Genomic DNA, 21,570 nt, shown 5'->3' with positions numbered 1-21,570 from the left:
GAAGAAAAGGTTTGAGTGTTGAGATGGTGATGCTGGTGATGGAAGGATGAGGCTGGCTGTTCGGATTGGCCGTGCGTCATGTGAGTGGCATAGTGATGATGGAGGAAGGCGGGGCGCCACGAGGTGACGCAACAGAGGGATGCACCGCCACATGGGGACACGTTAAAGCCACATTTGGGATTGCCACAAACTTTGGGAAGTGTTTTATACTGAAGAATGCGGTGATGATTATAAGGTAGGGCTTGTTACAGTAATTGTATTTGGATAAAACATAATTAGGATATATTGGTCTTCTTTTGACCGTATACACGGTCGTAGCATGACGAGGACTAGGTGGTAGAAAAGTGTAGATGCTCTGCAACAAATGAACGTCCACATCGAGCAACATCATAGTCTGCACGAAAGAAATACGGCAGCTCCGTGTTAATGCTGTTTGATAATATTTGTAGGTCGTAGGTATGCGGTAGCAAACCAGAATGAATTATCTGGAGTGAACGCGCAGGCCAAAAAAAGGAGATCTTAAAGCAAGTTGTTTTGGTTGCCTACCCTAGAGCTTTTGAGGTGTCGGCCATGAATCGCGAGTTGCGACGGCAAAACAAAGGGGCATTGTTTCTACTGCTCCATGCAATGCTTGGACAAAAACCCCATGAATAATCTGAATTTCTGGTTTGTGCCTGGAAACGGCCCTTGCCAAGTTCATGCACGTGTCGTTGTCTACGAAACCCCCAGTACTATTCCTTTGGCAGTCGTCAAGTCAAATAAACCCGGATGTTTCAAAGGCAAAAATGGCAACAATAATTTAAGCGAAACATTTCCCTTCATCCGGTACCGAGACGAGACTGCCATCAAGGGAGTTTGGGGGGCGGCACGTTCAATATTGGGGGCCGGTTCACAGACACTCATTCACAGTCACGTACTTCAGCAATGACGACACCATCCACCTGAACTTCATCACCACCCATTTCTCAGCCGTGCATCTTCCACGGTCTCACGTCACCCAAACCATGGCCTCCAAGATCAAAATGAATGTCCAGAGCTTTCCTCGCCCGCCGCGGCTGGAGAAAATATCTCGACAATTGCAGGTAGTGTACAAGGGGCAGACGATAGCTGACACTAAGGAGGCGTATTGGGCTTTGGAGACTCACCATCCACCAAGTACGTCCTCCTCACAGAATCCAAGCTTGTAATTGAACTTCATCTCCCACTTTGTTTCAAGTGTTATTTGCGCCTGCGCTTTACCTTGCACCCCACACGTTCTTGAGCCGTTACTCTAAATTAAGGTGTACCACATCTGACAGTTTGGAACAGCGTATTACCTCCCACAGTCAGCCGTCAGCATCCCCCTGAGTACAACCCAGAAGAAGACCTTCTGCGAGTGGAAGGGAATGGCGACGTACTACACAGTCCAGCTTCAGGACGGCAAAACCGTCGCCAACCGGATCTGGTCCTACGATAAGCCGACTTCACCGTTTGAGCCTATCCGGGGGTATTTGTCGTTTTACGCAGAACCGTGGGATTGTTACGTTGATGGTGAAAAGGTTGAGCCGCAGCCTGGTGACTTTTATGGCGGATGGGTGACTTCTGAGATTGAGGGTATCGTCAAGGGACGGACTGGAAATCTAGATCCTGTAGTTTGAGGGTCGTGGTGCCAGTATACAGCTCATATCTCACGGTATGCACCTCATCCATCTCGGAGGCCATTCATGGTTTCATAGGATCGTCAAAATAAAAGATGGCGTTGCAAAAGGAACACTCGATCGTCATTGTTCTGCAGACGGACTAACCGGGAGTCACAGTCGCAAGACTCTACAGCGGAAGAATAAGTCCTCCATTGAGCAACGCTGTTGAAAGTAGGGGACCGGATCCTTGGAGCGTGACGCAGCAGAGTACAGAGCACTGACAGGGCACTTCAGTCTTTGGGAGGACAACATTTGAACCCTGAGGGTGAGGGTGAGCAGATACTTGGGCCATCTGGTCGCAACCTCCTGCATTTACAGCAAATTTTCTGGTCCGGCCGCCGTTCTTCGATGGTTCATGGTAGTAGCAGCTAGTGCGTAATTGCTCTAGCCAGTTTGCAAAGCAGAACAAGCGTCAAGTATGTTTCTCAGTCGAAGCTACATCGGACCACTTTAAGACAGAGTCTAGAGCACGAATCATGCGGCGATGAAACCTCACTCCGCACAGCGTGCAACGAAATGCCCACATTGTATTGAGTAGATGCCTGGAAGGAATTTATCCCAGAGTCGCGGAGGATAACGGGAGCAGAGCTCTAGACCGGCATTACAACTCCAATATCTCAGGGACCAAACCACTCAATCATCATGTGTTAGATTCCCGACTTCCTCTTCAGCCAAGCGAGGCAGACATGTCTTTCCGTCTTGGAATAGCAGCCACCGATGTGGTGTTCCTACGTCTTGAGACACGTGAAACAAGGCGCAAGTTCTCGAGAACCGGGCATATGAAAGCCACACACGTAGCAGATGCAATGCCTCCTTCTACAACCTCACCTGACTGTGCATCTGCACAATATTTGCTTTTGCACATCGGTGAGTTCGGCTGACGGCTAGCAATCGCATAATGGTATCGACATGCCGCCAAAGTGGCTGCGACACGCTCGCGCACAGGCTCCCGACAATTCGAAACATTCATGGCTTGCCCCAGACCTGACAGACGGGGATGTCCAAGGCATTTTGCCGGTATTCTGCTGAAGGATGTCCATTATCTACACAGAGCACACGGACCTCTTGTTCCTGGATGGCAGGTTATATTAATCGCATGATGTCAAACATTTCGACAGGGCTAGAAGCCACCATGGTCATCACCGAGCAATATCTCCGTATGCCTGGAAGACGCCAGAGATGGGCAGACATCACAGAGATCAGAATGCAACGACAACACACCACTCCAGCGGGCCACGGGGCCGCCGATGCCCATATTAAACAGCTGGAATTGACCGACAGCACTAACACAGCACTACCAAAGACTACCTTGGAAAGCCTGCAACGCCGTCGAGATCCCATGTCCCAGCTCGTCACTGTGGCTGCGCTAACACCAAAGGGCAGATCCCGAACCGCGGGACAGGGGGACCCCATGCCGGTAGATGATCCGTCTCATACGAGCTGAGGGATGGGAGAGAGAAGGGATCCATGCCATGTCCAAAGACGGCCAGTTGTGGCAACGGGGGCGTCTTCTTCGGCATGACCTCCGTCTCCCTACATGCAGTACACCAGACACCACTGTGACAACAATGTATTTACGTAGTCACATCAACCCACTACTTTAAACAGCCAGCGGCCAAACGTTCAGTTCAGTGGGGGCCATTACTGTGGATTTTCTAGGTCATTCTGCGTCTTAAACCATCTCTCTTTTGGTCCTGGTCGACTCCCTCCGGGCAGGTCGGCCGTCTTGGGAACCGGATGCAACCAAGCTGAGACGCAAAGGTTAATGGTCAAGGTTGGGGGTGTTGAATTAGGCCATCACATCAGTTGAAGCAGTTAAGCCCGTTGAAGCAGGCACGGTTTCATTGCCACAGAGCAGAAACCGACAGAAGTCGTAACTCAGACCAGTGTCACGACTTAAGCGCCGTCGTCTTAATCAGGAACCCGGCAAATAAACCTCGTGCCCCCCCTACGTTCTACCTGCATCTCCTTCGTGCAATCTTCCCATAATTCCTCCTCCACGTCGCCTTTGTCATTCCTTCCCTGTGTTCAAGCCGACGTCTCACCACGCAAATCGACCTTTCTACGATACCGTTGGCGTGCCGTACACAACTGGAGGCTAACTTGATCTTTGCGGGCGCAACAAGGGGGTTTCGACCCTGCCAGTTTAATGAGTGGCGAGTTGGGCGGTGTTCTTTCGCCATGGAGTTTACGACGTCGCTGCTGATAGAATCGTGGATTCTGTATGCTTTGGGCGTGGCGATTGTGATTTGCCGCATGGTTTCGAGGAGGATTAAGCTTGGGAAATGGAGGAATTTGATGATTGATGATTATCTCATGGTATTTGCGCTGGTTCGTCACACCAACTCTTTATACAGCTTGTGGTCGTGCTAGCTTCTTTGTCATTGAACTGCTCTGCAGTTTCCATTCTTTTCAACAACAAAACTGTCAGTATACTAACAACATGTAGGTCAATTTCACAGGAGTCGTCGTCTCCATCAACGAAGTCGCCAAAAATGGCAGCAACTACATGTCAGCCGAAGCCGCCGCCGCCCTCACACCCGAAGGCGTTGACCGCGCCGTCTACGGCAGCATCATGACATTTGTGCTCGAGATATTCACCATCACCGGCACTTGGACCATCAAAGCCTGCCTCTTGATTCTCTACGCTCGTCTAACGTTGGTCAACTGTCCTTTACCAACACCACGCCCGCTAACACCCCAACAGGAGACACACCCTAACAAAACAGCACTTGCTAGTCAAGATCGCAGCCGCCTACTGCGTGGTGACATACCTCGTCGTAACATTCATGTTCGTCTTCTACTGGTGCAGCCCTACACCTGAGTACTGGGCCGTTCCCGTGAGAATAGACCAATGCGCCACGTACTACCACCACATGATATTCGCAACAGCATGCAACATCTCGTCCGATATTCTCCTGCTCCTCATCCCGATCCCCATCATCGTCAAGACCCGACTCCCCGCCAAGCGAAAGATCATCCTCGTCTGCATCCTTGGGCTAGGCGTGTTCAACATCCTCGCCGCCATTCTCAACCGATACTACAACTTCAGCAACCCCAATTCATACGTCTTCTTGTACTGGTATGTTGCGGAGGTCGGCATCGCCATGTTGGTGGGTAACATGCCGCTGTGCTGGCCGGTTCTACGAGCGCTCTTCGGCGTCAACGACAAGACGGACACGCCGTCGTACCACGGGTACACGTTCAGCGGAGGGGGTCGCAAAAACAAGAAGCCCAAGAATATTCTAAGCACGACGATGCTGGGCTCCACGATGTGGGATAAGCTGGATGAGCAGGAGGAGACGGCGGGGACGAAGACTGATTCACATGAGCAGACGGTGTCGGACCAAGGGAGCCAGATCGAGCTGGTTTTTCAGGGGCATGCGCACAGTCATCATCATCATGCTGCTGTTAGTGCGAATCCGGAACAGACTGATGTTTCGCAGTCATCGGCCGTTTTGTCGTCTGGGAGTAGTGGGCAGAGCCAGACGAGGCAGACGGGGGACAAGATTATGGTTGTTACCACGGTGGATGTTTCGTCGACAGAATCTCGGAAATGAGGACCAGCAACTTGATGACCCTGGAGGCATTTAGGTGAGCATGGTTTTATCTAGGTGGTATGGAGTGATATGCACGATGCATGAGCCTTGGAAGTATGGGAATGGACGGCGGTAATGGAATTTATTAGCCCCAATGTACAGTTTCGTCTCAGGCGACAGATGATGCTGATATCAAATCAACTATCTGCAATCTTATAGAAAAGTATTTAGCAGAGAATGGCACCTACAGAATAACCTCAGGAGGATATACCCTCGAAGTCGGAATTGAAAATATACCACTACACTTCGTAACTTCGCGCATGCACTCTAACGTGAAATTTGCAGTTTAATCAAGTCTACAGCCCCAAACGGGATGCTAATTACTGTCTCAAGGGGACAGGAATTTTCCACACACAGCACCCAAGCTGTTGGGACCGTTGAAAGGCTTCCATTTGCAGACAACGTGCACACCAGAGCAATACAGCTAGTGGGCCAGTAGTCTGTTTTTCCGAGGTTATGATCTTTTGCCTTTTGCTCCACAAACCGGATGAGCGACTTCAATGTTCCCTACAGGGCTTCCTGGAAGTGGTAATTCCGCCAGGTGCAGGTTGAACGCAAGTGGTCAACCAGGACGCAGCAAGTCTGGATCACTGCTACCAGGAAAAGAGTAACAGGGGCTGCTAGAGGAGCAGACTACGAGCCGGAAGGAGGAGGGATTCCCGGTTCCCAAGGGTGAGATTTATTTGAAATATAGCTTGGTGGCGCCAGTATCTCAGCCCATTAAAGTATGATGGAAGATGGGCCGAATTTCATGACTCAACAGATAAAATTGGTTGGAGATTGTTCATGGCAACGTTGTAAATAACGCCCGGGTTTCTTTTGGTTCTTTAACGGAACAAGCCCTATATCTGTCGAACTGATTTCCGAGAGCTGGAGACACCGTGGGCTGGCCACCACAAGCTTGCCTGTCCGAGGTATTGGTTTATTATGCACATATTGGCTGATGTGGTCCTCCGGGCCAGGCTCCGTACCTAGCTCAATTACCATAATTGCAGTGATGGCGCTATCATCCCCTGGCGGCGGAACATCTGCCAAAAACTGCAAAGAGCCTTGTCGACCAGGCGCAAGCATCAGGTAAAGGCTGTCCTTCGACAAAACTGTTCAAGAAACGAACTACCGCGGCCACTGGAGCTCCATTGACGGGATAATTCAGAGAAAACTTCAGCGCGGTCCACAATTCGGCCCCCAGAAAGCCCCAGTACGCCACATTCAATCGCAATCGCCTTCAATCGCCCCGAAATGGCTCGGCTCACAAGTCTCCAGGAACCCCCATGCACCTCGGCCAGGTTCCCTGATCGCCAAGCGGTCTTTCCGGCCAGCCACTAGACGGCTGGGAAGCCACAAGCGTTGCTGATCCTCCAAGGATGCCCAGGGTTGGTGGGACTCTTTCGGCTCTGCTGAGGATATCCGTCTTGGTATTTCATGCAAACCATGATGGCACTTTGCAATGAACCAAGCTCGATTCTTGTCCCAAGTTTGTTCAGTGTGAATGGACTCACCAGGCACATGCCTCCTGGTTCCGATTTCATGAATCTCTCATGAGGATTCAAATATGGATGACAATAGATGCTGGCATATCCTTCGGCATGTCATCGTGAGAGGCTTGGAGTGGCCGACGGGGCAGCTGGCAATCTGTATTTACAGCCCTCCGCCACCCGTGCAGTCGTTCACCTCTCTCCATTCTTTCACTGAGTGTGAGATTGCTAGAAAGCATTGGGCCATGCTTCTCCAAACCGTTTTGGCCGTTGGTAATTCACACGTTCTGGCTTTTGGCAAGTCTAGTAGCGTTCAGCCGGCCTCGTTTCAGGTTCACCATTGCCACTCCCAAATGGGACTCGCCGGTGCTGAGAGGCGATTCATTTCTTGTTAGCCCAATACTCGTAGGGGCGCATCAGCAAGATAATACTTGCAGTAAGCAGGCTAATTATTGCAATTATAATTTTGGGCCTTGTTCCTCTCAACCATGACCGAAAGGAGTGTTAGCCGTGGAGTAGTAGCCTCTCCATTCACCACGAGGTAAACCAGTTGACGCAATTCCACACTGATGTTTGCTTCCTTGCAGGGTATTTCCTTGCCCTGGCCGGTCGAGGATTTTGAAGGGCCCCTTGCGATTTGTTACTGCCAGTCAGAATGGCTGGTGGATGCAGCGGAACGAGTACGCGAGAACCTTGTTGCCAGTAGCTGAATTGTAAGCGAGCCAAACATGATCAAGGGCTTTCTCCAGGCCAGATAAAGCCCCTACCTATCCACCGAGAACATGACCGCGCTCTTCTGCGCGCTCTTCTGGTTCGCGGGAATCTATCGCAAGCTTGCAGAATGGTGGGAAATTGGAACCCACGCAAGGAATTGATGATGAAGAATCCAGGGCTTGGTGGCGCTAGTATTCCATGAGGTAACATTGGTGGCGGATGCATTCTTCTTCAATGTTGTTTGGCCAGTCCATGTCTGTTCTGGTTGGCGACGTTTGCTCAACTGGTGGTCAGAGAAATTTGGGTCGATGAGTGGAATCGATGAGTGGAACAGGCACTGGGTTCTTTTGATCTGTCCCAGATTGGAGTTAGAGTGCAATGGCGTGGTTCTTTCCTTCCATGTCTGTGCAAAAGAAGGCACGTCAAGCCTGAGGGGAAGGCACGATGCAACCAAGGAGTGGAGTAGCAGCTTGCCAGCTGGCCGGCCGGTCTCTGCCACCCAAACACCTTCGACAACTGAGATGCACCTGTGTGGCCGGGCAAAGAAATCAGAGACAAGACCACCTCAATCTTTTCCTACTCCAAGGACGTAATGGTAGGGAGCACAGCATTTTCACGGCCAATCTTCGTATTGGTTTCACGCCACAATTGATGAGTCGTGATCCCACATATTTTCCCCAGTTCCTGGTGAAGGAGTCGCATGCGCCATCTCTGCAACAAGAAGTCTGCAGACCACATCGACCATGATGGATACACGATTGCTCCATGCAAATTTTCGACACAAACGCACCGAGAAGCTCTGCCAACACGCACAGAGTAGTCAAAGGAATCAAGGCTGTTCATTCGATATGCCGACGCAGCACCAAGTCAACAAGTCAACGGTTCTAGTGGATCTTTATCCTCCAATCCTCCAGCAAGGCGCCGGGGTCCCCGTTCTGCCCCATGTTCAATGCTTTCTGCCATGGTTTACAGACCCGAGTCCCAATCTGTCTGGTGTCAATGATCGGATGTAAGAATTCAGTCCAGTCTCCGTCCTCCACGGTGATGATCCCACAACTCGAGCTAGTCGTTTCCACCATCACAAGTATTCAGCACTGGATGGACCAGCCAGGCCAGGTCGAACCCCCCGAACCATCACGCCGCTAGCCACCCTTGCAGTTCGCACTTCTGGTCTCTTGTTTGTTGGTTTGTTTGCTAGCTGCATGTAGGCGTTCTGTTCGATGTATTTTTAATTCTAACATTAACTTTGACGTTCACCTCGCATCCTTTCTGATCTATCAACAGTTCCATTTGCCTACAGGTGACGTCCGGCATTGCATTACATATATCTGCTTGCACAGCAAGACTACTGGCGCCAATATTCAGCCTGGCGCATATTGGCTTTTATTATACTCACTTAGTCTTTTACCCCTGTGGTATATTTATCTCTTAAATAATCGACTGCCGATTTGATCTCCTCTTTACAATAGATTCCCGCGCCCCCAGTTCTATCACATCAAACATCAACACCTACCAATACCGAAAATCTTTCAAGTCCTCGCAATTCCACAGTGTCCAAGTCGACAAAGAGACCCCGCGTACAAGGTGACCAGTTATATTGGGCAAACACGGTATACGACGTATGTTGCGTGCCAAGGGTTCGAGCGGCACATGTCTCACTTGCATCTCTGGAAAGGAGATCACGCATACATCCCCTGCCACCCCACGATCGAGGATCGGACTCTGTGTCACCATATCTCCAGTTGAATCGACCCAGCATTTGGATCTGAACAGCCGGCGTCAATAAAAATGGCATCTTTAAACCCCCCGGACTCGGGACACCAGGAGTCTCAAACATTCAACGAGAAGGGGCTCCCACAGCTAAGCGCAGTAGGCTCCAGAGAAGAGGAATCCAACACTCCAGCTGTCGAACACGATGTCGCGGCCAAGCTACCAGTGCCGTCGAAACTGAGGGAGATCAATAACCGAATAGAAAATTTGGCGGGTTTTGAAGCTCGAGGTATTGCTCGTGTACTGCCTGAGGAACGTCAACCACCTTCGCGGTCCAGCGATCTTCAAGTAGCCATCATGTGGTACAGCGCAAACATTTCTCTGAATAACCTCGCCGCAGCCATGCTTGGTCCCTTGGCCTTTCAATTGGGCTTTTTGGACTGCGCCATGTGCGCCGTGTTTGGAGCCTTTGTTGGCAGTCTGACAACAGCTTATATGAGCATTTGGGGCCCCCAGAGCGGAAACCGAACCATGGTAAGTTTTCGACTCCTTGTACACCTTGTATCGTGGCCATCTGCAAAGCAATTCGTTACAGGAGATACAAAATATGACATCACGCGGCCGACCAAATTGCTGACAAAATATCAACCTCTCTTAGGTCGTCTTACGATTCTTCATGGGATACTGGCCCTCCAAGATTTTGTGCTTCCTGAACATCATTCTCATGATTGGCTACGCGACTATCGATGGCATCATCGGCGGACAAGTCTTGTCTGCCGTCAGCGGCGGAAAGATGACTATTATTGTTGGGATTGTCGTGGTGAGCGTTGTGTGCTGGGTCGTGGCGGTTTTCGGCATGGCCCTGTTTCATAAATATGAGAGGCGAGTTCACACTATTTGGCCATGAAGAACCGACTGCTAACTGAGCCTAGATACTCGTGGCTTCCCCAAACAATAGCTCTCTTCATTCTTATTGGCGTCGCGGGTCCGTATTTCGACGCTTCAACTCCCTCCCAGAACACTGGAAGCCTTCTCGCTGCTCAACGGCTGTCATTCTTCAACATTTGCCTCTACGTGCCAAATTCATGGGCCGGCGCCGCCTCTGATTTCTATGTCTACTATCCTGAGAAGACATCGAAACGCAAAATCTTTCTTCTCACCCTCACTGGCATATGGACTGCCTTTACCTTTGTGTACCTCATTGCCATTGGTCTCGGCACCGGGGTTGCCAACAGCCCTGCCTGGGCTGCTGCCAACGATGTTAGTTCTGGAGCTCTGGTTGTCGCAGGATATGAACCTCTTAAAGGTTTCGGACGCTTCTGCTCTGTGGTTGTTTCTCTTGGCGTCATCGCCAACAGCATCCCGAGTACCTATTCCGCGGCGCTGGGCGTCCAAGTTCTCGGCCGATACTTTAAGGCTGTTCCCCGATATGTTTGGTCGACGGTCCTTATTCTCATTGAGTTCGTCCTGGCAGTCGCTGGTCGAAACATATTGTTCACGATTTTTCAGAATTTCTGCGCACTAATGGGCTACTGGGCCATGATTATGTTCTTCATTGTGCTCATGGAACACCTCATGTTCCGTGGTCGCCAAGGCTATGACTGGTCTCGGTGGGAGGACAGAGAGTACCAGCCGCTCGGGCTCGCAGCTCTCGCAAGCTTCTTGATTGGGTGGGCTGGTGCTGTCTTGGGTATGGCTCAGGTTTGGTACACTGGTCCTATCGCCAAGTTGGCGGACGGTGGTGATGTTGGACTCTGGATTGCCTGTGGCTTCACCATTGTCACTTTTCCACCGTTGCGAGCTTTGGAGCTTAAGTATTTTGGACGTTAAAACTTCACGCTGTGTTTACGACATGATCTGTAAAAGAGATTCCTGTGATTTCTTTACGCATTCTTCACGATGCCACGAAGCGCCATTGATCATAGTACGCTGACACTGCCCCAAATTCACACATACTTCATGGTGCCAGAAAGGTTCACATGTATATATCGACTTAAACAGCATTTTGAGGGCAGTTAGCAGTCTTGAATTAGTATCCTTTTAAACTACATTGGCTTGCAAAACTTTTCCGGTGTTACAGTAGATGGCTTATTGGGTGTCACGGTTTTGTTCCTGACTTCCAGACTTGCCACTTGCCAATCACTTGTGTCCTTTCCGCCATCTCTCAATATTACGATTTTCTTGTCGATTCAGTTGTGAGGGCTAGTGGGATAAATCCTTTGTGAAGTTTAGGCACTTCTATGGTCGTACATGTGCATGACTGCCTGCATGCCTACACACAGGACCAGCTGACTGCTTGACTACTCTACCAGCCTAGAGACATGCAGCTTTGGACTGATTGTACGCCTTACACCGAGCAGAGTTGTAGCGATAGCTCATGTTGCAGTCACAGTAGGGATTGAAAATGTTCATAAGTTTAACTCGCAGAAGGGAGCTTGTCTCAAGTCCCTTCGACAGAGAATCATGACCCTGATAGCTGCAATTTATATCATTTGTATACCATAGCTTGCCAAGACAGAAGCCCGATAACAGTCGGCCGAGCTTAAACTCCTTCAGAGAACTCCATACAACGACTGCATCTTTCCTTCTTGAGATTGATGTATCGGTTCAGCGACAACAGCCACAGTTTTGTCTCTTGTCAACGTCACCGCCACTGTCGAGACAACAGCTTTCACTGAAGTCACACGTGAGTCCACCGCAGCAGTCGTTATTGCCATAACAGCCGAGATTCGGTATGTTACAAGTTAGTCGTTTTTCTAGATTCGCCGGTCCTCTGGGTTTTATTCCCGCGGCTAGACCTGACACCGTGAGAGCGGCTAAAATGATGATTGAAATCTGCATTTTTGGGCTTGTGTTGATTGATGTTTCAGATGATGGTATGGGGAAAATTCAGATGCTGGACAGAGTGGAAAGCAGAGGAAGGCTATGGAAGGGGAAAAGGGTTTTATACTTGACTTTTATGCCATTGCCGCACCTACGCCCAAACATCCAAGTAGATTGCCTCGCGGGACGTACCGAGCCGAGCTTCTTCGGTCACAACACCTGTCTCTTCATCTCCTTTTCGTACGCTTGTAGTAGTTGGGTTCTCTTGAAGAATGTGAGTCAACATTTCAGGGTCGTGCGGTAACAGCGGCTGGATCAGCAGCCGAGACACGGCAATTAGTGGCATCCATCGCGTCGGTTCGGTATCAGCCTGAGAATACATCAGAGAGTGTGCTGACGCTCCGTAATGGATATTTTCTGACACCTCAGTGCTTTCACGCTATACAACTATCTGGTATATATTGCGGCCACGGGATGCAAAGGACAACTATAGCTTTTAGCCCGATCTCAGCCGGCGTTCTATGTGCGAGGAGCAATGCTGCTGACTTGGGCTCCTAAACAGTATTAAGCGAGTTTATCAGTCAAGTCTAAGACAGGTACTGACCGGTCAGGAGATATGGACTTGTGGTCCACACCGACAACCCGAAATGTCATAGGATCATGGTATGATTCAGTTTCAGAAACCACAAAATAAAAGAGAAAAGAAACGAAAAGGAAAGAAAAGGCAATAGACGGACACAAACAGAGCTATCTGTTGCCATGCGGACATCGATGGATGGTGATCAAATCTCCGAGACCAGAACCATAGACGTGTGATTCATGACAGAAATGGCCAGCTCATGAGATATGTCCCAATCACTCAAATGCCATGTTTGAGATGTGCCGCTCTCCATTTCCATTTATTCCAGTTTTAACTCGTCGCAACTTGCTGCTTGCGTTGCCCAATCCTATCTCCAAAGACGATGAAATCAGATTTAGACTCGGATTGACAAGCTCTATGCGATGCAGGTATAAGTGGCTAGGCCGTCACGCTCTTCTCCCGGAAAACCAGCAAACACCTGGGCCGACAAAGCCTGCCCTACTCATTGCTACGTTAACCAATTTCGTAAGCGCAAGGCACCTGTTATAGTTCAGCCCTCCACGATTGCCGATCTAACACTAAAAACGATCCAAAGGTCTTATAGAGTGATGCATCACTGATCTCGTAGCCTATAATGGAGGTTAGGTTTACTTCCTAAGCGCTATTGGTATCTTCGTTTTGGCTCAGTTCCCCGGCATACCCATACCACATTCCAAGGTTCGAGCACTAATAGTTGGATAAGTTGCGTTTAAAAACCTTTCACCAAGGACCACTTCGTTCTAATTTGGTCTCACTGTGACTCTAACGCTTCGTAGGTAAAGACCACCTGTGCCGTGGTTTCCACGGAGAGACCGAAGTGTTCTATTAATTAGACTTGCGCATACGGAGTATGTGATTATGTAGCGTGGCGCTCGTTATCTGGCTCTGGCAAATACAGTGTCGAGCGTTAGGCACCGCTGATGAAGTCCACCGATGTTGAAGGTTCCCATCACAATACTCCAAGACAAGAAGGCATGTTCCTACAAGGTAGGTATACCCAAGTCTGAATATCTGCCGCTTGCATGGAAGCATAGCCTCGAATGTATGGAGCGAGTCAGAATCTACCCAATATTAGCGCCAGTCTCAAGATACAGCATATAAAACATGCCTTTCCTCCCATTGTCCAAGCAATCTCTCCTGTGTATCCCGCCCCATCATCTCTGTCAACCATCCCATCGTCGAAACAAGGGTATCAAAAAAATCTCAAAACGCCAACTCAACACTACCACTCAAATCTTAGCCATGCACAATCCACACGCATCATGCCCACACTCCCGAACCACCTCCTCCCCCTTCTCACCATTCCTCGTCACCACTCCCAGACAAGACGCAACACCAGGATCATTCCCACCACCACACTCGTGACACACCCACCCCTTCTTCACAATCTGAAGCTTAACAAAACACTTTATCTCCTTGCACGGTCCGTCGACAACAGCTCTTATGATGGTAGGTCGGGGTTGGCAGCGACGAGCCTTCACGCCGTTTCGTAGAGCGACCATTTGAGCGGTTGGGCAGTCTCTAACGTGGGCTGGACGCCATGTTGATCGGCCGATTTTGTGGCCGCATTCCTTTATGCGGACCAGTTCTTCGCACATGGTGGTTGATATCACGGCGTGTAGACTTGGCCCAAGCTAGCTTGCGTGATGGGTTGTAGGCGTATTCGAATTGTCCTGGGGGCAAGGTTTATAGATGGGAGATTGGTCGAAATGGGAATGTACATATCATCAGTGAACCGACATATTTCACTTTATGGTCACTTCACCTTCGTTGTGTTCAGCATGTTGAGTTTGTGGTCGCGCAAACGAGCGAGTCGTCATTCACATGGAGATATTGAACAGATAGAGTGTGACTTGGTTTCACTTGTACTGCCGGCTGTTCAGTTTGCTCCCACCGAAGAAAACAGATGCAGAGGTTCGTTTTCAGAGTGCTGTAGAGATGAGCTACTCACTTCCTCCCATCCTCAAGAATCATATGCGCCCCCTTTTCGGCGATAGCATATACAGTCGCTTGTAAATGCGCACTGATCTGCAAGGGCATCACACTTGCATCCACTACCCTCAGCCCTTTCACCCCGTAGACCCTCAATCTCTCATCAACTACTCCTCCTTTGATACCGGCTTTTCCGCCCATGCCGCATGTGCCGACGGGGTGCCAGTCCGTTATGGTATTGTCCTTCACCCAGTCCCGTAACTTGGTGTCGTCACCCACTGTATCAGAGGTAGGGTTCGCAGGAGCACGGATGATACTAGCTAGAGGATGTGTTTGGGCAATCTTTTGGCCAAATCGAATGCATTCTTTGATAATTTCAGCATCCACCTGCCCGTGGCTGCCGGCGTAGTACGCTGGATCAATGATGGGCTTTATGTCGCCGGTTAGTCCTTTGCTGGGGCGGATATGAATGGATCCCACGGAGAACGGGTGCTGCAGCATCTGGAGCATGGTGCCATATTTCTTGCCAGTGTCCCCCTTGAAAGTCGTGCTCCAGTTGCCAAGGTCAAAAATGTATTCGATTTGGCCGAGTTTCGATGTTCCATCAAGGCGTTTCCTAAGAATGGCGCGCTTTTCCGGGTCAAAGGCCGTGATATTGGCAGCTTTGGAATGCATATCGGCGAGGATATTTGGAGGAATGGTCTGAGAGAAGGGAATATATGTGAGTGAACATGGCAATATGGTGAATGGACCTCGTTGTTCGCGGAGATATTGCTCCCTGGCGGCTGTAATAACGGCTTCGTCTGTCAATAGGTCATCGGGGTTCGATAGCGAGCGATCTACCTCGAAAATCATGGCAACCACTACGCGCTGTGAGTAAACTGTACTTCAACAAGGGGTATGAGGTTGTGAACACTCACTAATGTGGTCTTGCAAATTCTCTCCGACCATTGGACTATTCACCTTTACAGCAATGCCCGCCCTCTCCAGAACTTCAGGACTTCCAATGCCAGACATTTCTAGAATTTGGGGAGACTGTATGGTTCCAGCCGACAAAACCACCTCCCTTGCCACAGGCACAACATGTTCCGCGCCGTCATGGCCGAACCTCACACCACTTGCTACATATTCATTGCTTGATTCATCTTTGACAAGTACAATCTCGTGTACTATGGCTCCGGTCAAAACATGTAGATTTGTCGTCTGTTTTCCAGCGAGGTAGCTGGTAGAGTAGCTACGAGTAGCTGTCCTCGGGTCAACGGTGTTCACATTCGTCCATACGCCGACATTTGATCCCGTCAAGTGAGCATTGTTGGTCTTGACACCAACTGCATTAAGCGTCGAGTGCCATAGCTTGTGGGAAGGTGAATAGTCCGGAGTGTACGAGATTTGAATGGGACCAGACGTGCCAAAAGCTTCTGGTCCGTGTGTGGCGTTGTGCTCCTCCTTGAGGGATTGATTTGGCGGATGGAAAGTTTCCGACTTTTTGAAGAATGGCCTTTGAATGCCAAGTTAGCTTGACAATCAAAGTAAACGTGTCGGACAAGACGAAAGGATGATGTTCCAGGTTTGCACACAGGCCATGCTCATTGTGCCACCCACCGAACGTTCTCATGGGCAAAAAAAAAAAAAAAGAAAATCCTCCAGACTCACAGCAAATCGTCCCAAGCCCATCCATGGTTCCCCAGTGCATCCCAGCTGTCATAATCCTCTTTCCCAGCTCGGACCCATGTCATAAAGTTCAAGGCACTCGTTCCGCCCAACACTCTTCCCCTCGGCCATGGCAACTTTCTTCCCCCAAGACCACTCTGCGGCTCCGTTTCAAATGCCCAATCCAACGGACCACCGAGCGAGCGGCCGTAAAAAGCAGGGATATCGACATTCTCCTCTCCGTGGCCTATGCGGCCTGCTTCTAGGACACCGACTGTAAGTGATGCATCTTCGGCAAGACGAGAGGCGACAGCTAGACCTGCCGTGCCGCCCCCAATAACGATGTAGTCGTAGGAATGCCTGAGAAATGAATCTATTGTGGCTTCGATTGGACTCGTCATTTCAAACGGAAATCGAGCGACCTTGTCTGTGCTCCAAAACTCCAAAAGGCTGGGTTTGGGCTGGTGTGACAAGTCTCCAAGATGTCGCAATCAATGAGCGGGAGTGTGAGTGTCTCACAATCGGATCAACTCATCCGAGACAATGAGCAGTTTGCGTGCGAGAGAGGGAGAAGACAGTTAGAGTATTGCCCGCGCCATGAATTGATTGACTGTCCAGGATTTTGATGTCGTCTGGTGCAATGGTGCTCCGTACAATTGGCGATGTAGCAAACTCTCTCCGCGGGGAACAAAATGTCCCCCAATTAGAAATTGTTCCAACATTTAACATTGGAACAGGAAGTCTTAGTTAGGTTGCATTGCATTCTTGCGGTTCCCATAGTTGGGTCCATTAGCCACCAAATACTCACGGCACTCACAGCACCTGAGACAGGCAGGAATAATAGGACCATTTATCGACTGTCAACAATGACAGCATTCACAACGTTGGACCAGCTTGACCAACCCAATAGCCATGACTCCTTGTCAGCCAAAAATTGTGGGAAACCAGGAAATTCAAACAGATGGTCAGGACCGAGGCTGACCATCCAACAAATACTTCCGAGATCGACAGAGTGCAGGGTAGGGCTCCAAGCTTGACTGTCCGGTGAATTGCCCAGCACGGAAACGGCACAGGTTCTATCTTTCATCGGCCAGATAATCCGACGACATTGATCTTCGAATCCTAGATTTTGAGATTCTTGGTTTCGTTGATTACAGTTGCGCCATTGCCGAAGGATCTGGGTCCTGTGAATCCTATGGCATCCATTGTCGCACGGGATCACTTCCTTGACCTGCAAAGTCACTAATTCCCGTACCCGAGGGCAAGAGGATTGCGCATTGACCCAGGGGATTCCGAAAGAGCTTGAAATGATTATCCAAGTGTGACGATTACGCCTAGCTAGACTTGTCGTTCTTGAATCAGAATAGACATTGTTTGTGATTTTGATGATTGATAGTGATGCAATTCGTGTGACATTGTTCTGCTCAGCCCAGATGGCTTATTTTGGGGCGATCGGCAATTACCCTTGCCCTCGATTGTTTCCCGTCAGCTTCAACTTTGAAAAACTGTTAGGTCTCACCACACGTAAGATCGATTCACTTGTGATCCAACTTCTCCCGCGTGCATCTCATGGAATGCATTAAATCCTGTGCTGCACGACTCCGAATGTGCTCAAGGTACTCCGTGCTCCACACGAGCTGGCATGATCATCGCTAACCATGACGATGCCCGATGATGCGAAACCTACATCTACTTGCACCACATCATGCTCTAAGACAATATTCTTGTTCGTGCTTAGCTTGGCGGCATGATCTGCGAATCATCAGATCGATTCCGCTACCTCCTGAAAAGCTGGGCGTATGAATCCTGTCAAGTCTCCGCCTCCGCTGCATGGCTTATTCGTGCCATGGTCAATGCCATAACCCTGCCCAATAAAGTTGAGTCGTGGGCGTTTCTACTAGTTTTCTTTTGTGTTGAGCTGAACTGTAATTGAGTGAGTGCGAAAGGAGTAGGTCAAGCGACGTTTAGGGCTTCTCTCCCCCTGAGGGCCAAGAGTATAGTTTCCTTTTTTGACATTATGCAATAATGTTGTGTCATTAGCCTACTTGTGAAACTCCATGATTAGTTTGCCACTCATCGAAAGGTTCTCGCAAAGGGACCTACTAGTTAGATCTCCTGTGCTATAATGGCACTTCATTTATTGTAGTCTAATTGCAAATCTCCGTTTTCAGGTAGCTTAGAAGCCCAATGCAGCAACCGCATTTCCAGTCATGACCCATCGTCTGTCGCCATCGACTGAAATGGCAACTCGCGGCTGTCCACCATGCGGTTTCTTTCTCCGTGGCCCGCTCAATTATTTCTTGCTTCCCACACCTAAAGGCAGAATCATTTGCGGCGGAAATGTAATTTTGCCGGATAGCTTGATGTGGTGGCACGATGGTAGTTGTGGCGGCTCAATAAACGAAACATTGGTGCGAGGGTTTGCAACTCCAGCTCTTAGTGACATGTTTCGTGGTCAGCTTCCTGATTTGTCAGGAGGCTGGAAATCGGGTTTGGAAAGTGATGCTTCGCCTTCCCTATTCAAATCTACAGTTGCATTGACTCGGAGTACCGAGTATTGTCATGACACTCAATGTCTAGCACGAAGTCCTCGGGACTGACTGTTCACTTGGCTCTTGCGTCTCGATGCATCTCCTATTGTTGAACGATTTCACCAGACGGTGAAACTTTTGCCGGGCGCAGGACTGAAGTTGTAGGTGTGCGGCCACTGCCCCCCCAGTAGTGAGCCCTTGGTGGACATGAATAGAAACCAAAAGCGCCCCTTGCGCTCGTAACCGGCCGCTTGACAGATCAGAGTTGGAGCATGCCAAACCCATCTGGGTCTGATCTGTGGGTGACTTGGCCCATACCAGCGGGCGGATGAGAGTGATCAATGTTTCCACCAAAGTCTGGGGCGCAGCTCTTGGACCAAATCCACAGGGGCTGACGGCATTGCGATGAGTACGATCCTCGTAAGCCGCCCCCACCAAGTTGCACCATTTCGGCCCATCCTCTGACGGGTGGGAATGGTACACCGCAGGCTGCTACATTGAGGAGACGAATAGGGTGCTTGCGTGTGCATGGAGGAGTAGCTTTGAAGACGGAATTGTTTGGCACGCTCCATATGCTGCTTGGGTCTTGACTCCTTCGAATGCTCAGGAGAGTTCAACCACCGGCATCCTTCACACTCTGATTGAGTAGCTGGCACCGTCTTCGTCAAGTCGAGCATAAGCCTGGACGATTCGTAGCAGATAGAGTATGGAGCAGATGGTCTAGGCCTCAAATGTTGTAAGGGGCACCAAAAGGGACAGTCGCAGCGTGCTTTAGCGAGAGTCCGGGCCATGCTGTCGCCATCTGCTTCCAGGTCCTTCTTCCTTCATCTCTCAGATGCGTGGAGCACGGAGTGCAGGGATTGATGCGAGGTGGTCCCAGAGTGGTGCCTTGGGATGTTTGACTTCGGGAGCATTGTGTTGGTTCAACATGGCTGGCTCCATCTTTCCAGGAGGCGTCCGCCCCTTTGGCACGTTGCTTGTGCCATCCCTGCCGTCAGCCCCTTTTCTGCCTCAGGCATGAACCCCGACAACATCAACGTGTCCTCATGATAAAGAGGACCATCCCGCACCACCAGATGCCATCAAGTCTCTGTTGAAACAGCCAGTTTGAAGAAGAGAACACTTGTCCTCACCTTCAAAATTGTCGTCACCTACCCCATCACCTGACTCACCACCAATATCCACTCCAGGCTGACTCATTTCTATTATCGTTGCCTGCCATGCCTTTGGCGTATATCTGCCACTGAGGGAACGGGCCGCTTGCTTGCATCACTTGCACTCCATACCGCACGCTAGGACTGTCGAAGACTGCTCGGATTTGGTCCTGACATCTTCAGCACCCTTCGAGCGCTGAAACACAACAAATCCACAAACAATATGGCGTTTGAGCAAGCATCCCCGATGACAAAGTTCGAGGCATCACCGGCCGAGTCCTTCATGTCGCTCCCCGGTGACAACTACACATCACTCTTCGCCCCGACCACTCCCTCATCATCAACCATCAATCCTCTCGATATGATGACTCCTCAGTCACACTCTGAAGACAAGCAGACCCCTCAGCTGCCTGTCATTTCAGAAGAGGCCGAGTCACCCGCCACCGAGAACGCACCGTCATCAGACAAGTCAGAAAAGAAGCAGACCAAGAAGAGAAAGTCTTGGGGTCAAGTTCTTCCAGAGCCAAAGACCAACCTTCCTCCTAGGTAAGAGTGACAAAGCGACACAACAAAACGCCTCGTCAAACCTAACAAAACTTTGACAGAAAACGAGCCAAGACCGATGATGAAAAGGAGCAGCGACGTGTCGAGCGTGTTCTCCGTAACCGCCGCGCCGCCCAGTCCTCACGAGAGCGAAAGCGTCTCGAAGTCGAGGCTCTGGAGATACGCAACAAGGAGCTTGAGGACATGCTCATGAACGCACAAAAGGCCAACCTTATGTTGGTTGAGGAGCTAAATCGAGTCCGTCGGGATTCTGGCGTTGTGACTCGATCATCATCTCCACTGAGTTCTCTCCGTGACGCTCCTCTGTCATTATCACAAGAGCTCTTCAGCTCCCAAGACGGCCACAAGGCGCATCAGGAACGTGCCGCTAATTTGGTAGAGCACCTGATGAAATCAACTGCGAACCCCACCGTCAATCCAGCCTCACTGTCTCCCGAGCTGTCACCTGTCCCTGATGAGCCCGAGTCTCACTCGGCCTCTGTGGAGGCGCAGTCTAGCGAACAGAACTTGGCCACCTCTTCCGACCTGACACAACATCCTGCTGAGATGTTGTCAGACCTGCAGTGTCACAAGTCGGCGAAGGTGCCCAAGTCGTTCCAGGACTCGCAGACTCCGATGTCACCTTTATTGACATGGGCTCTGCAGCTCAGGATGATGCTGCTTTCAGCCTCGGCGATTCTTTCGGCATGTCAGCGGCCATTGACACAGATCGCTATGTCCTCGAAAGCGGGCTTCTCGCTTCTCCCAACTCCTCAATTATTGACGACGATTATCTGGCTGGTGACTCTGCAGCCGGCCTCTCGGGTCAGTCAACCTTCGACCTCTTCAACATCGACGACTTCCTCAACGACGAGGCAAACCATGTCGTCTCCGACATTATGGCAGCGAGCGACTATGCCGCTGCGGACCACGGCTTCGAGCCCAAAGTCCACGACTCTGAGATTCAAGTCTCTTAAGAAAATCCTATCCTGCAGCCCCAATCTGGCGCGTCCCTTGATGGATGCGACGATGGAGGCATTGCGGTTGGTTTCTGAGGGAAGTGACTCTCGTGTCGAGGATATTGGGAGCGAGTCCAGTGCGACGCGCGATCAAGTCAGCGAACTGACACGATGTCTGAGGG

The 21,570-nt window shown here is 50.3% G+C and overlaps 8 protein-coding genes across 8 annotated transcripts; 6 read left to right on the top strand and 2 right to left on the bottom strand.

Annotated features, from left to right (window-relative positions):
- Window positions 1-1,004: 1,004 nt before the first annotated feature.
- VFPPC_06617 (hypothetical protein) lies at window positions 1,005-1,637 on the top strand (the record flags this gene model as incomplete). Its single annotated transcript, XM_018285624.1, has 2 exons — window positions 1,005-1,155; window positions 1,309-1,637. The coding sequence occupies 2 exons, from the start codon at window positions 1,005-1,007 to the stop codon at window positions 1,635-1,637; spliced, it is 480 nt and encodes a 159-aa protein (XP_018138361.1).
- A 1,174-nt stretch (window positions 1,638-2,811) lies between these two features.
- On the top strand, window positions 2,812-3,123 carry VFPPC_06618 (hypothetical protein; the record flags this gene model as incomplete). The annotated part of the gene is made up of 1 exon (XM_018285625.1): window positions 2,812-3,123. One exon carries the CDS (start codon window positions 2,812-2,814, stop codon window positions 3,121-3,123), a length of 312 nt encoding a protein of 103 aa, XP_018138362.1.
- A 737-nt stretch (window positions 3,124-3,860) lies between these two features.
- VFPPC_06619 (decarboxylase) lies at window positions 3,861-5,239 on the top strand (the record flags this gene model as incomplete). The annotated part of the gene is made up of 3 exons (XM_018285626.1): window positions 3,861-4,010; window positions 4,129-4,337; window positions 4,387-5,239. The coding sequence occupies 3 exons, from the start codon at window positions 3,861-3,863 to the stop codon at window positions 5,237-5,239; spliced, it is 1,212 nt and encodes a 403-aa protein (XP_018138363.1).
- Window positions 5,240-6,830: 1,591 nt separating this feature from the next.
- On the top strand, window positions 6,831-7,148 carry VFPPC_16731 (hypothetical protein; the record flags this gene model as incomplete). Its single annotated transcript, XM_018294484.1, has 1 exon — window positions 6,831-7,148. One exon carries the CDS (start codon window positions 6,831-6,833, stop codon window positions 7,146-7,148), a length of 318 nt encoding a protein of 105 aa, XP_018138364.1.
- Window positions 7,149-9,255: 2,107 nt separating this feature from the next.
- Window positions 9,256-11,007, top strand: VFPPC_06620 (nucleoside transporter; the record flags this gene model as incomplete). The annotated part of the gene is made up of 3 exons (XM_018285627.1): window positions 9,256-9,711; window positions 9,836-10,041; window positions 10,110-11,007. 3 exons carry the CDS (start codon window positions 9,256-9,258, stop codon window positions 11,005-11,007), a joined length of 1,560 nt encoding a protein of 519 aa, XP_018138365.1.
- A 3,559-nt stretch (window positions 11,008-14,566) lies between these two features.
- On the bottom strand, window positions 14,567-16,602 carry VFPPC_14082 (choline dehydrogenase; the record flags this gene model as incomplete). Its single annotated transcript, XM_018291853.1, has 3 exons — window positions 14,567-15,414; window positions 15,472-16,049; window positions 16,205-16,602. 3 exons carry the CDS (start codon window positions 16,600-16,602, stop codon window positions 14,567-14,569), a joined length of 1,824 nt encoding a protein of 607 aa, XP_018138366.1.
- Window positions 16,603-18,777: 2,175 nt separating this feature from the next.
- VFPPC_16732 (hypothetical protein) lies at window positions 18,778-19,017 on the bottom strand (the record flags this gene model as incomplete). Its single annotated transcript, XM_018294485.1, has 1 exon — window positions 18,778-19,017. The coding sequence occupies one exon, from the start codon at window positions 19,015-19,017 to the stop codon at window positions 18,778-18,780; it is 240 nt and encodes a 79-aa protein (XP_018138367.1).
- Window positions 19,018-20,109: 1,092 nt separating this feature from the next.
- VFPPC_06622 (transcriptional activator hac1) lies at window positions 20,110-21,406 on the top strand (the record flags this gene model as incomplete). Its single annotated transcript, XM_018285628.1, has 3 exons — window positions 20,110-20,432; window positions 20,492-20,941; window positions 21,007-21,406. The coding sequence occupies 3 exons, from the start codon at window positions 20,110-20,112 to the stop codon at window positions 21,404-21,406; spliced, it is 1,173 nt and encodes a 390-aa protein (XP_018138368.1).
- Window positions 21,407-21,570: the final 164 nt, after the last annotated feature.

The sequence above is a fragment of the Pochonia chlamydosporia genome (assembly GCF_001653235.2).
Source record: "Pochonia chlamydosporia 170 chromosome Unknown PCv3seq00008, whole genome shotgun sequence".
NCBI lineage: Eukaryota > Fungi > Ascomycota > Sordariomycetes > Hypocreales > Clavicipitaceae > Pochonia > Pochonia chlamydosporia.
Note: the sequence above shows the minus strand (reverse complement) of the source record. Positions and strands in the feature narration are given on the sequence as shown.